Source organism: Micromonas pusilla (genome assembly GCF_000151265.4).
Source record: "Micromonas pusilla CCMP1545 genomic scaffold MICPUCscaffold_4, whole genome shotgun sequence".
NCBI lineage: Eukaryota > Viridiplantae > Chlorophyta > Mamiellophyceae > Mamiellales > Mamiellaceae > Micromonas > Micromonas pusilla.
The window spans coordinates 755421-768321 of NW_003315885.1; the positions used below are offsets into that span (position 1 = coordinate 755421).

A 12901-nucleotide genomic window follows, 5' to 3' on the forward strand; every position below is an offset into this window, starting at 1 on the left:
ATACTAATTACCTTCGTACTTAATAACATTTTTCTAATCTCTACGTGCGCGCTTCAAAGACGCTCTCTCTAGTTGTAGCTAGACTAAAAGAAGGTATTCACTCCCGCCGCCTGACGCCGCTCGCGGCTTTGTACGCCGCGAACCGCCCTCGGTTCTCCGCCGCCTTCGACCGCGAGCGCTCCAAGACGCCAAACGCGCGGCGCGTCTCCTCCTCCGTCGTCGCCTCGAGCTCCTCCCAGTCCTCGAGCGCGCCGGCGCCGCCGAAGGTCGCGCGCGGGTCTATGCCCAGCCGCGCCGCCTCCTCCCTGGTGAACGTCGGCGTCGCCTCGATGTGATTCGCGACGCGTCGGCGAAACGCGACGGACGCGGAATCCGACGCGGCGTCGTTCCGGTTCCGGTTCCGCTCGTCGTTCGCCGTCTTCGCGCCCCAGCGCGCCGCCGCGGAGCCCGCGGGCGCGTTTTCCTTATCCTTCTCGCGCCACGCGCGCGCCGCCCGCTTCGCGAGGACGACCTTCTTCGCGGCGACGCCCGCGTCGAGCCCTTTGGTGTAGTAGTCTTTCGGCACCGGGTTCGCCGCGAGCGCCTCCGCCTCCTCGAGCGCGGCGAGCCGACGCGCGGACGCGGTCGGCGTCTTTGGCACCTTCCCGAGCGCTCTTCGACGCGTCAGCGTCTCGCCATCGCGGCTCGGCGCGCGTCGCAACGACGACCATATCTCGTTCATCGTGACGTCCGAGAAGGACGCGTCGCGCGAGGCGTCCGAGTCCGAGCCCGAGTCGCTCGGGTTCCACCCGCCGTCGTCCGCGCCGCCCCATCCCCCTTTCGTCGTCGCTTTCCCGCCACCGCCGCCGTCGTCGACGAACCCGGGTGGGTATCCGGATCCGCCGCCGCCGCCGGCTCCCCCGACCCCTCGCGCGCGGTCGCGGCGCGCTCCCGGGCTCGCCATCCCCAACGCCGTCGCGTCTTGATCGAGGAGCTCCTCCGCGAGGTACTCGGACATCGTCGGCGCGGTCGACCGCGGGGAGTCTGGGTCGTCGGTCTCGTACGCGTGCGCGCGCGCGCGTCGCCGCGCGCTCTTCGTCGGCGTGAGCGCCCTTCGGATCCTCGCCTTGAACGACGTCGACGGCGCCGCGCCGCTCCCGCTCCCGCCGCTCCCGCCGCCGCCGCCGCCGCCGCCGCTGCCGCCGCCGCCGCCGCTCGCGTGCTTCGGGTCGTTCAGCCACGCCCACAGCCGCTTATCCGCGACCGCGCTCGGCCCGGAGCCGACCGGCCCGGCGACGCGTCGTCTCAGTCGCCCCGGAACGTCCGGCGGGGCGGCGAACAGGTCCGCGGCTCTGCCGCCCTCCAACACCGTCCCGTCGAAAAACGTGCGGTCGCCCGCGCGTCGCAGCTCTCGCACGAGCGCGACCGCGGGGTCCGCGTACACCCTGAGCGCGTTCCACATCTGGTTCGCGGGCGCGAAGACGCGCGGGTGATTGCTCACGGCGTTCACGAACTCGTCGTATCCGAGCTCCGCGGGACACCGCGCTTCAAAGTCTCGAACGAGATCCGCGGCGTACGGCGCCAACGACGCGTCGTCCTCGTTCGCGCGGCGTCGATCCCCCCACACGTCGCCGCCGCGCCGACTCCGCCTCACCTCGGCCTCGTCCTTACGCCGCGCCTCCGCGGCTTTGATGGCGACGAGGAGCTCGTCTTTGCTGAACCGCCCGTCGTTGTTGAGGTCCAAGAGTCGAAACATGAATCTGACGCGGCCGAAGGAGCCGGACAGGACGAACGCGGCGAGGCCGACGACGAACTCCTTGAAGTCGACGACGCCGTCGCCGTCGACGTCGAGAACCTCCACGAGCCTCTGCACGTACACGTCGTCCCTGAGCTTGAACATCCTCGCGAGCTCGTTCGAGTCCACTCGCCCGTTCGCATCCTTGTCCGCGCGTTTGAACGCGACGTACAGCTTTCGCAGCGACGCGGACGTCCACCGGTCCACGCCGCCGAGCCGGTCGCGACGCACGCCGAGCTCGTCCAGGGCGTCGAGCACGTTGCGCTCGCGCGCGGAGCACGCGGACTGGCATCCCCCCATCTCGGCGCCCCGGGGAATGGACGCGGTGGGCTCGACCGCGCGCGTTGTTGACTCGGACAAGTTTCTCGGACGACGCGGAAAGGCGGAGTCGGCAAACGCACGGACGCGGATGACGGCAGACTGGTCTCGGGCTGCCTACCTGACGCGCTAGCTAGCTAGTCTACGCGCTCGGGCGCCCGAGGACCTCACGCGACGAACCAGTGATCGCCCCCGTTTTCGTCGAACCCCGCGAACGTGTCCATCACCTTCGCGCGCGCTTTCGCCATGCCGAACGCGAACAACCGCAGCGGCGCGCGCCCCCCCCCGCCGCCGCCGCCGCCGCCCGCGGATGAAAAACGCACCCCCGCGGCGTCCAGCCCGGCTCTGGTCTTCTCGTCCTCCTCCCTCACGCGCGCGGTCCCGACGGGCGCGCCGGGCTTGTACTCGATCTCCCGCACCGCCGCGCGCGCCGCGGCGACCAGCAGCTCCTCCGCGCGTGTCGCGTCCCCCGCGTCCGCGGCTTTTCTCGCGGCCGGGACGGCGTCTACGAACGCGCACGCCGGTCGCGTCGCCAACGCGTCTCTCAACTCGGACGCCCACGCTCTCAGGGTCTCGCCCGTGCCCCAGACCTGAATCGGGCGGCCTCGCGCGATGGCACCAGACTTCGCGCACAGGAGGAAGTGCACCTTGCACGCGCGCAGCCGCGCGAGCGAGCACCGGTCGTGCGTCCGCGTGCTCTGCGCGGGGTACTGCCGCCAGAGGTACAGCGTCTTCGGCACCTTGCCGACGACGAGCCCGAGCGCGAACCACCGGTGCCAGAAGTCCGCGTCCACGGGCCACCACCCAGTCGGTCGCAGGGATTGTCTGGACGGGAGCGCGTACGTCGGGTCCGTGGCGTGCGCGCAATCCGCGACGGCGTCGTCGATCATCCAGAGGTCGCGATACGGCGAAGCCGCGGCTTCATCAATCTCCGCCGCGGCTTTTATCTCCGCCGCGGTCGCCGCCGCCGCGTCGACGCTCTCCCCGCGCGTCCCTTCCCCCGTCGCGGGTTCGACCACCCCCGCGCCGCGCGAACCCGCCGCCGTCGCTTCCATCATCACCTCGGCGTCCGTCGCGAGCGCTCGCATCGCGCTGCGGCGGTACACCCCCGACGCCCTCAGCGCGGGAATCTCCAAAAACCGCCCCCGCGCCATCGCCTCCGGGTCCGCGCACGCCTCGTTCATCCATCGCGTCCACCGCGCCATCCCGGGGCGGTCCCACCCGACGAGCGCCACGCGCGACGTCACGCCGTCCCACCCCGGGTTCGCGTCGAGCGCCCTCGCGAGGGCGACGAACGCCCTCGGCGGGCGGAGGTCGTCGCTCTCCATCTCCCCGACGAGCGTCCCTCGCGCGCGCGCGTACGCCAGGTTCAACGCTTTGCCCTGACCGGACCGTCCGAACGGCGCGACGGTCAGGACGACGAGGGTGTTCCCGCGGACGCGCGCGCGGACCGCGGCGGCGACGGACGTCGGGACGACCTTGTCGGATTCCCACGCGAGGCGGTCGGGCGGGAACGCGTGCGCGTCGTCGTCGTCCTCCTCGTCCTCCTCCTCGTCCTCGTCCTCGTCCTCGTCCTCGTCCTCGCCCGCTTTCTCGTCCGCGGCCGCGAGCGCGGCGGCGCACGCCTCGAGCCACTCCCTGGAGCCGTCCGTGGAGGAGTCGTCCACGGCGATGAGCTCGAGCCCGCCGCGTTTCGCGAGCCCGCGCTGCGCGAGGACGCTCGCGACGCAATCGGGAAGCCACGGCATCGCGTTCCGGCAGGGCATCAGCACGGAGACGAGCGGCGCGGACGCGACGGCGTTCGCGTCGTCCGACGCGCGCGACGCGTCTCTCGCCGCCCCCCGCGGTCGCTTCGCCGTCGGCGCCGCGTCGGCGTCCTCCGCGGGAGGGCGCTTGCCCTTCCCCGGCGACATCGCGCGCGAGGGTGCGACGGCGACGAGGTCCCGCCGCGCACTCCGATCTGCGGCGCGCGTATGCGTGATGGCGACGAATGCGAAACTCGACTCGAACGCGTTTCGTCGGGGGAACCGACGCGACGCGCGGCTCAGTTCGCCGCGCGCGCGCGCGACGTCATGACGACCGCGTCGCGCCCCTGCGCGACGCTCGCGCGCGTCGGCGGCGGCGGCGCGCTCGTCGCCGCGGACGCGTTCGTCGCGTTCGAAGACCCGGAAGTCCAAGACGCGGTCGAGGACGCGCGAGCGAAGGTGGATCTCCTGAGGGGCGTCACGGAGGCGCGCCTGAAGAAGCTGAGCCGCGCGCAGCTGACGGGGATCGTGAGCGACCTCCTCGCGATGGCCGCGCGGTTCGAGTTCGAGCGCGAGGAGCGGTTCGAGCGGATGAAGAGAGAGACCGCGCCCCCGCCGCCGCCGCCGCGGAGGAACAGAAGCCCCGGGGGCGCCGCGGGCGCGAGGGCGAGGGCGTCGCAAACGCCGATCTCGACGACGACGACGACGACGACGACGACGCGTCGCCCGGCGGAGACCACCCGGCGCGACCGCGAGTGGCTGCGGGTGAACCAGCGCGCGCCGCCGACGCGCGTCGAGACCGAGTCCGCGGTCGTGATACAAGCGCACGCGCGGGGGTACCTGTCGCGCGCGCGGGCGCGAGAGAACCGAAGCCGACGCGCGCGAGAGGGCGTGGACGGCTCGGCCGGGGCGCCGGCGGCGAAGTCGAGGACGACGCCGTTGACGGGGCCGGAGCTCGTCGCGCGCGAGATGGCGCGGGCGAAGATGGAGCACCTCGTGAACGAGTTTAAGGAGCGGAAACGGAGGGACGCCGCGTTCTTAGAGAAGAGCGCGCGGGACATAGCGTAGGTAGACGAGCTCGCCGCGGCGGCGCGCGCGAGAACAGTTGTTAGCCGTTTGTTGAAACGCCCACGGCACGGGAACGAAGGATTCGATCGACGCCGTCGCGTCGCACTCGCGCCCGCGCACGCCGCGCGCGCGCGCCATGACCACGTCCGGGTTCGACCGCGCGTTCGACGAGTACCGACGCGTGATCGCCGACGTCGCGGACGCGACCGCGACCGCGGGACCGTCGTCGTCGTCGTCCGCGCGCGCGTCCGCGGTCCCGCGCGCCGCGAGGGCGAGCGCGAGGTGTCGGGGACGCCGAGATCCGCTCGATCCCCGAGACGAGCTCCTCGCCAAGCGCATCGCGCGCAGCTTCAAGCGCTTCGACGCCGGGGACAAAGGCTGGCTCGACGCGCACGACCTGAAGTGCGCGTTCGCGTCGCTCGTCGGATGCAAGCCCTCGAAGGAGGAGCTCCGCGCGATGACGTCGTCGTGCCCGCGCGGGGAGGTCGACCTGTTCCGCTTCTCGCCGTACATGCTCGACAGACTCTCATCAAGCCGCGCGGCGACGACGGGGGAGCGCGACGAAGGCGAGGACGAAGACGAGGACGCGAAGGCGCGCCGCGAAGACGCGAGGCGGACGATCCGCGCGCGCGCGGTGTTCGACGCGTTCGACGCGAGGAGGGTCGGGCACTTGACGTTGGAGGACGCCGTCGCCGCGTTCGCGACGGCGGCGCCGGCGACGCCGTGCGGCGTCGTCGCGGACGTCTTCCGCGAAGCCGACGTGGACGACGACGGGAAGGTGACGTTCGAGGAGTTTAAGGGCGTGTTTTTAGGCGGCGGCGGCGGCGCGGTGTTTGTGGGGTGCTGAGCGCGGGGGTGGGGGTACTGTAGGGAAAGCGACGCGCGCGGCGCCGTGGGCGCGAGCGACTCGGTCTAATAAGCGTATTTTGTAATTGTACGATCGCGGCTACGCGCCGTCGCCGTCCCCCCCCGCCGCGGCCCCCTCCGCCGCGGCGTTCTCCCTCCTCGCGGCGCCCCTCGCTTTCCTTCGCTTTCCTCCGCGTTTCCCGACCGCGGTTGTTTCCTCCTTCCACACGATCCCTCGCATGAGCGCGCCGTCCACGCGCGCGGTGAGCAGAAACCCCGCGTCGAACGTCCCGTCCACCATCCCTTCCACGGCCCTCCCGACGAAATTCTCCGCCCCCGGCGGCGTCGTCTCGCCAGGGCCCGTCGGCGTCATGACGCGCGTGAGGTTCGGGACGATCTTCGCGCGCGTTCGCTCGCGCTGCTTAGACGACTCCGGGTGGGCCGCCAGCGCGCCGGGCGCGGCGATCGTCACCGGTCTCGGCGCGCCTGCGGGCGGCGCGTCGGCGACGCACAGCTGTGCAGCCGCGGCGGCGGGGGCCGCCGCGGTCTTCGTCGGGCGCCCGCGCCCGCGCTTCTTCTTCGCGGGCGCTAGCGCGAGCGCGTCCGGGGCGACGTCCGCCTCCGCCTCCGCCGCGCGCTTCTGCTTCTTCTTAGCCTTCTTCCCCGCGGTCTCGCCGCCGCCGCCGCCGCCGTCCGCGTCCGCGCGCGACAACATCTTCCGCCGCGCCTCGCGCGCTTTTTCCACGTGCGCCTCTCGCTCGCTCGCGCTCATCCGTCGCCATCGCGCGCCGATGATCTTCTCGATCCCCATCCCGGCCTCGTCGCTCGCGCGCTCGCCCGTGCCGTTCCTCAGCGCGACGCGAAGCTCGTCCGCGAAGGCGTCGTACGCGAGGAGCGCGGGGGACAACGCGAGCTCGCGACGCGGGCGCGGCTCCGCGAGATCCGCGAGCGATTCGGCTCGTCCGCCGGGGTTAAGACCGCGCGCGAGGGACGGGTCGCCGCTCCCGTCGCGCGCGGGCGCGGGCGCGGGGTTCATCCCGACGCGCGAACGCGGACGGGCGCGAGCCTCGCCGCGCGAGGACGAGTGGAGGGAGGCGCGCGACGATCCGTCAGATTCCCAACTCGGAAAATTGCTGCCAGCTCACCATCATCAAGCTCGAAGAAGAGTCTCGGGGGGTCGGCGACGCGACGTCACTGCGCCGTCGCGCGAGGTCTCGGTCGCGCCGAACCGCACGACGCGCGCGAAGACGACGCGCGGACGATCGATCCCGTCCACGCGAGTCGACGACGCGCGCGCGCTGACGCGCGGACGCCATGGCGGTGCGTCCCCGACCCTAGCTCGAACGACGACGATCCCCTCCCGCGCCGTCTCGAGCGCCTCGTTTCCCCCCGCCCCCCCGCCCCGCCCCGCGCGCGCGCGCTGACGCGCGTCCGACGCCCTCTCCTCCGACTCGTCGCCGCAGGCGCGCTTGATCGCGAACCTGATCGTCGCCGGCGGCCAGGTCGCGATGAAAGCGGTCGCGAACGCGTACAGCAAAGCGCTCGCGAACGCGCAGAGATCAGGCGTCGCGCAGGAGGCGGCGGCGAAGGGCGCGGCGGCCGGGGGGATGTTTCGGAAGAAGGTGATGCAGGTCGAGGAAGCGAGGCAAGTCCTCGGCGTGGAGAAGGGCGCGACGCTCGAGTGCGTGCTCGAGCGGCACGATAAGCTCATGACGGCGAACGAGAAGGATCCGGAGACGGGGCAGTACCGCGGGAGCTTCTACCTCCAGAGCATGATCAACAACGCGAAGGAGTCGGTGTTGAGAGAGGATTTCCCCGACTACAAACCCCCGGGCTCGGGAGACGCGGAGGCGTCGGGACCTGCGAAGGAGATTAGCGACGGCGAAGAGGGTGGCGGAGACGGCGACGGTGGCGGTGGCGGTGGGGGGGCGTCGGGGGGGAGGTCGAATCCCAACTCTGGGCGCGGGTTCGCCGCGAGCGGCGTGGACGACGCGTCGAAATAGAGAAGAACGCGACCGGCGTCGCCGTGATTCCGTAATATACTAAGATAGGCTCCCTCACGGCGGCGACTCTACTCCGCGTCCGCGATGGCGCCGAGATGGGCGATGAGCCTCCCCCCGCGCGTCGCCACGGCCTCGAACGTCTCCTCGTGCGCGGCCGCAACGTTCTTCAGAACCTCGCGCAGCACGTCCTCGTCCGCGGCGCCTCCGCAACGCGCGGAGACGTCCGCCGCCGCCGCCGTCGCGTCGCCGGCGTCGAACGCGCTCGCGGCGGCGACGACGCCGGCGAGCGCGTCCTTTATCCTTCTCGCCGCGTTCGCGACGGCCGCGTCCGCGGCGCCGTTCGCGCCGCCCTTCGCCGCCGCCGACGACGCCGACGCGAGCGTCGCGAACGCGCCGGCGCCAATCTCCGAGACGAGATGCGTCGTCGCGGCGACGACGCCGCCGCAGGTGACGTCGAGCGTCGCGCCGCCGCCGCGGCGCAACTCCGATCGCACGTCATCGCACCTCGCCTCGATCGACGCCGCGAGCGCGTCGAGGGACGCCGCGCGACCTTCTCTTTCGTCGTCTTCCGCGCGCGCGATGTCGAGAAGCGCTCGAAGCATCGCGTTCGACGCGGCGTCGCACGCGCGCGTGGACGGCGCGACCGCGGCGTCGGCGTCGGCGTCGGCGTCCGTCGCGAAGAGCGCCTCCGCCGCCGCGGCGACGGCGTCGACGGCGTCCGCGTCCGCGTCGCCCGCCGCCGCGCGCATCGCGTGGATCTCGACGACGCGTCGCCGCATCGCGCGCTGCCATCGCGCGCGGTGCGCGACGGACGCGCCCGCGCCGACGCCGACGTCGTGCGCGCCCGCGACGGGCGTCTCCGCTCCCGCGCGCGGCGACGCGTCGACGCCTCGGCTGCGCCACCAGTCCGCCGCCGCGAGCGACGCGAGGCCGCCGTGCGGGGGATAGAACGCCGGGTTCGTGCACAGGTCCTCGTTGAAGCACGACGACGGCCAGTCCGCGCCGCGCGTCGGAAGAGGCTCGCACGCGTCCGCGGCGCCGCGCAAAACCTTGCGCAGGACGTTGAAGACGAGTTCCGGTTTCGCCCCCGCGGCGGCGTCGCCGACGACGGCTTCTCTCAACGCGGCTCGCCACTTCACGACGGCCGCGTTCTTCAGCGCGTGCGACGTGTTCAAACGCCGGTGAAAGTCCACGAACTCCAGGGCTTTCGTGTACACGCCGTTGTCGTACGCCTTGACGCCGTTCTCCGTGATGTCTTTCCCGGCGTCCGTCGCGAGCAGATCCGATCGCGCGGCGAACCAATTGAGCGCGGCCCCGTCGTCCCCGCCCTCCAAGTGCGGCAGCTCCAGGTGCGCCATCGTGTCCATCTGTATGTTCTTGCAGTCTAAAGCCGCGTGCGTCTCGCACGCGGCGTCGTGCGCGCCGAGGAGGGTGTACAACACGCTCAGACCGATCCTGAGTTCCGCGTGGTTCGGGCTGTTCCGCACCGCCTCCGACGCGCACGCGGCGGCGACGAGAAGCGCGCGCGTCGCCTCCGCGGCGGCGTCGACGTCGATCTCGCCGCCGACGCCGTTCGCGTACGCGCGCGCGGCGTGCGACGTCGCCTCCGCGGCGAGCGCGTTGACCGCGAGCAGCGCGAGCGTGTCCGCGGGCGTCGGCTCGCGTGGGTCCGCGCCGGCGACGACCTCGCGAGCTTCCCGGTACCGCGTCATCAGATCGGTCGCGAGGGTTCTTCCGCTGGACGACGGCAACGCCGGACCGAGGATTCCGTTCGAGTCGCGACGATCGCGCCACGAGCCGCCGCACGAGCCGAGCTGCGCGCGTATCGCCTCCGCGGCGACCGCGCGTCGGAGCTTTCTGTTCGCGGGTTCGTCCGAGCTCGCGGCGGCGGCGGCGGCGGCGGCGGCTTCCGACGCGAGGCGTTCGCGAACCGCCGCCGCCGCGTCCGCGTCCGTCTCCAGTAAACGCCGCGAGTACGGCGCGAGGTCCTTCGCGCAGCTCGTCCAGTACCCGAACTCGCGCCAGTACTTCATCATCGCGGCAGGCAGCGATTCATCCTCGGACGCGCCCGCCGGCGGCGGCGACGTCGTCGTCGTCGACGACGACCCCCTCAGCTGCGATTTTCGATACGCCAACTCCACCTCGAGAAGGTACGGGCCGCGTCCGACTTTCATCGCCCCTCCCGCCTCGTCCGCGGCGGCGACGAGCTCGCGCACGAGCGTCTCGCCTCTCTCGACGCCCTCCCCGTCCGGCGACGTCAGCGCCATCGCGCCGACGCGTCTCGCGACGTCGTCTTTGTCGCCGTCGCCGCCCCCGCCGCGGACGCCCTCCGCCGTGAACGCGTCGTCCGGTGCCCAATCCCCTCCCGCGCTCGCGGGCGCCTTCCTCGGCGCCGCGGCGACCGTCCCTCGCATGGTGAGATCCATCGCGCAGCTCGCCGCCTGCCAGTCGTCCGGCATCTCTTTCAGAACGCCCCGCCAGTGCGCCAGCGCGTCGTCGACATCGCCGTCCTCCGCGGCTTGCGTCGCGCACAGCGAAAGCCGCTCCGCCTTCATCGGCACGCACTTCTCCGCGAGCGCGCTCTCGAGCAGCGTCCGCGCGTCGCGCCCTCTCCCGCACTCGCGCAACACCCTGGCGCACACGAGCAGCGTCTCGCGGTCGGTCACGCCGCCGTTCTTCTCGAGCTTCGCGCACATCCCGGCGGCGAGTCGCGTGAGCGTCGCGTCTCTTCTCTCTTCGCGCGTCATCCCTCTCGTCTGGAGGAGGATGCCGCACACCGCCCACATGACGTGTTTCGGGTCGTTCGTCAGCCTGTACAGCTTCATCGCGCACTGCTGCTGCTTCACGAACGCGAAGTCGCGCGCGTGCGCGGAGAACAAGAGCGACAGATGCTCGAGGTTCTTCGGATCGCGCGCGCTCGCGGCTTCGAACATCGACACGATCGAGGACGGCATCCCGGCGTTGCGGTAGAACACCTGCAGCGTGTGCAGCGTGTTGTCGTCCTCCGGGCCCTCGTCCTTGATCTCGTCGCAGATCGCGACGCCCTCGTCTTTCTTTCCGGAGCGGTACAGCGCGATGCCCTTGAGCGCGCGCGCGATCTGGAGGTTCGGATGCTTCGCCAAGAGTTGCGTCGCGCCCTTCAGCGCGGCCTTGTTGTTCCCTTTGTCGAGGAGCTCGTACAGCGGTTCGAGCTTGCGATGCAGCGCCATCGGGTCGATCGCCTTGGACGTGGTGTCCTTGGACTTCCCCATCGCGACCGCGTCGGCGCGGCGCGAGGACGCGGAGGCGGCGCGGCGAGTGACTGATCATTTTTCGTGTCGGAGGCGGAGGCGGCGGCTGCAGTGCCAGACTGACATGACATGACAGGACGTCAGCTCGAGGTGGAATATTAGAGTCGCGGGACTACGGCGGGTTCGCTCATCTTTCGTTTCACTGAAGACTACCGCTACGAAGGCGCGATCTCCACGCGCGGGACCGCGTCCCCGACCGTGGGGCCGCGGGCTCGTCGTGAGACGAACGCCCGCGTCCCCGTCGGGTCGCCGCCGCGCGGTCGCCGTCGCGGTCGCCGCGAAAAAAACAATAATCCCACGCGTCGATGGGCGCTCCGCGTCCTCCTCCTCACATGCCGTTGTTCTGCAGGTAGTCCGCCAAGTTACCGACGCACGTGTTGCAGTTCCCGCCCTGGATGTTCTCGTCGTGCGTGCCGACGACCACGCACGTCGCCGCCTTGCACACGAACAGACCGTTGCTCCCCTGCGGCGGCGAACGGAGACGATCGGACGCGGACGATGAGTCGAGGGCGGCGGTGTGCCTACAGCTGTACGCGTCGCGTCAAAAAAAAAAAACGATGATGTCGCCGCGCGTCGCACCTTCTTGCCCACCACGTTGCGATCGTCGGAGGAGATGAACATGTATTTCTGCCCGCCCACGTACACGCCGCCCGCTTGAAGCGCGGACGGGTCGTCCATGCCCGCCACGATCTTCGAGACCTCCTCGGGGGATACCTGCGCGAGACGAGGGGGCGGTCAGCGGATCTCGTCGTGGAGGAAGTTGACGTCCAACGATCTAATAAAACGCGCGAGGACGGGCGGGGCGCGCACGTCGAAGCCCGCGGACGCGGCCCACATGGATCCGTCCGTCCCGCAGATCGCGCCTTGGGTCACGTGCCCCGTGCCCAAAAGATGGTCGTCGACGTAGGACTGCCAGCTCATCGTGCGAGGAGGAACCGCCCGCGCGCGATGGATTTGTGAGGCGTCCAAGAGTTGCTGCTGTGGTCGAAGACTGGAAGACGAGACGAGACGAGCACTGAGCTATTTCGGTTTTCGGCGGTCGCCGCCGGCGCGGCGAGGGACGATTCGCGCGCGCGAGACATTACGAATCGCTTTTCCGCGCGACGTACGTAAGAGATGACGCTAAAGATACAGCACGCGCGGGGTCTATCCGTAGGTCCTCACTCCTTCCCTTGCAGCCGCTGCAGTCCCGCGTTGAGCGCTCGAAACGGGTTGAACTTTTCCAGCGCCGGCGCGTCGTCGTCGCCGCCCTCGCCCTCGCCCCCACCGCGACCTCCCCCCGCGACCCTCGCCTTCGCCTTCTTATCCCCCTCCCCACCCCCGACCGTCCTCGGGACCGTCTTCACGCCGTACTTCGCGAGCGTCTCCGTGGCGACGTACCCCAGGTACTTGGACGCGTCCTCGGTCTTGTCGATGGACCCCTCGTCTTTGAACTGGTTCAGCTGCGCCTCGGTGAAGCCGCCCTCGCGGTTCGTGCCGCTTCGCGCGACTCGGAACACGAGCCACGCCCAGATCCCGCCCGCCTCCGCGTCGTCCTCGTCCGGGGACGCGCCGAAGATGCCGTCCAAGACGGTCACGAACGGGTTCTTGCCGACGATGAAGCGGGAAAATTTCGCGCCCGTCGCGCTGCTCCTCTTCTCGCGTTCTTTGAACATGAGCGACTTCACGAGCTCCCACCCCGCGCGATCGTCCGCGTCGAGGACGTCGAACCCCTCGCCGTTCTCCCCGGTAAACATCCGCGACGGGAGCTCTTTCCTCCACGCCTGCAAGCTCTCGCCGTTCTCCTCGAGCTTCCTTCGAAACGCGATGAGGTTGTCGTCGCTGCGAAGCGACGGCAGACACATCTAAGCAACACGA

The 12901-nt window shown here is 70.8% G+C and overlaps 9 protein-coding genes across 9 annotated transcripts in view; 3 read left to right on the forward strand and 6 right to left on the reverse strand.

Annotated features, from left to right (window-relative positions):
• Window positions 1-2: 2 nt before the first annotated feature.
• On the reverse strand, window positions 3-2074 carry MICPUCDRAFT_57243 (uncharacterized protein; the record flags this gene model as incomplete). Its single annotated transcript, XM_003058060.1, has 1 exon — window positions 3-2074. The coding sequence occupies one exon, from the start codon at window positions 2072-2074 to the stop codon at window positions 98-100; it is 1977 nt and encodes a 658-aa protein (XP_003058106.1). The 3' UTR covers window positions 3-97.
• Window positions 2075-2259: 185 nt separating this feature from the next.
• MICPUCDRAFT_57244 (uncharacterized protein) lies at window positions 2260-4005 on the reverse strand (the record flags this gene model as incomplete). The annotated part of the gene is made up of 1 exon (XM_003058061.1): window positions 2260-4005. One exon carries the CDS (start codon window positions 4003-4005, stop codon window positions 2260-2262), a length of 1746 nt encoding a protein of 581 aa, XP_003058107.1.
• A 159-nt stretch (window positions 4006-4164) lies between these two features.
• On the forward strand, window positions 4165-4905 carry MICPUCDRAFT_57245 (uncharacterized protein; the record flags this gene model as incomplete). The annotated part of the gene is made up of 1 exon (XM_003057688.1): window positions 4165-4905. One exon carries the CDS (start codon window positions 4165-4167, stop codon window positions 4903-4905), a length of 741 nt encoding a protein of 246 aa, XP_003057734.1.
• A 136-nt stretch (window positions 4906-5041) lies between these two features.
• MICPUCDRAFT_57246 (uncharacterized protein) lies at window positions 5042-5752 on the forward strand (the record flags this gene model as incomplete). The annotated part of the gene is made up of 1 exon (XM_003057689.1): window positions 5042-5752. The coding sequence occupies one exon, from the start codon at window positions 5042-5044 to the stop codon at window positions 5750-5752; it is 711 nt and encodes a 236-aa protein (XP_003057735.1).
• Window positions 5753-5815: 63 nt separating this feature from the next.
• Window positions 5816-6828, reverse strand: MICPUCDRAFT_67334 (uncharacterized protein). The gene has a single exon (XM_003058062.1). The coding sequence runs from the start codon at window positions 6785-6787 to the stop codon at window positions 5852-5854; it is 936 nt and encodes a 311-aa protein (XP_003058108.1). The 5' UTR covers window positions 6788-6828; the 3' UTR covers window positions 5816-5851.
• Window positions 6829-7065: 237 nt separating this feature from the next.
• MICPUCDRAFT_57248 (uncharacterized protein) lies at window positions 7066-7754 on the forward strand (the record flags this gene model as incomplete). The annotated part of the gene is made up of 2 exons (XM_003057690.1): window positions 7066-7071; window positions 7215-7754. 2 exons carry the CDS (start codon window positions 7066-7068, stop codon window positions 7752-7754), a joined length of 546 nt encoding a protein of 181 aa, XP_003057736.1.
• A 68-nt stretch (window positions 7755-7822) lies between these two features.
• MICPUCDRAFT_57249 (uncharacterized protein) lies at window positions 7823-11005 on the reverse strand (the record flags this gene model as incomplete). Its single annotated transcript, XM_003058063.1, has 1 exon — window positions 7823-11005. One exon carries the CDS (start codon window positions 11003-11005, stop codon window positions 7823-7825), a length of 3183 nt encoding a protein of 1060 aa, XP_003058109.1.
• A 367-nt stretch (window positions 11006-11372) lies between these two features.
• On the reverse strand, window positions 11373-11965 carry PRO (profilin; the record flags this gene model as incomplete). Its single annotated transcript, XM_003058064.1, has 3 exons — window positions 11373-11507; window positions 11624-11746; window positions 11840-11965. 3 exons carry the CDS (start codon window positions 11963-11965, stop codon window positions 11373-11375), a joined length of 384 nt encoding a protein of 127 aa, XP_003058110.1.
• A 185-nt stretch (window positions 11966-12150) lies between these two features.
• The window catches only part of MICPUCDRAFT_47036 (uncharacterized protein), a 2744-nt gene continuing 1993 nt past the window's right edge, over window positions 12151-12901 (reverse strand). Inside the window, exon 2 of the mRNA XM_003058065.1 lies at window positions 12151-12886. Within this exon, the coding sequence (XP_003058111.1) occupies window positions 12205-12886 (682 nt within the window). The 3' untranslated portion in view covers window positions 12151-12204. The remainder of the gene's footprint in view (window positions 12887-12901) is intronic.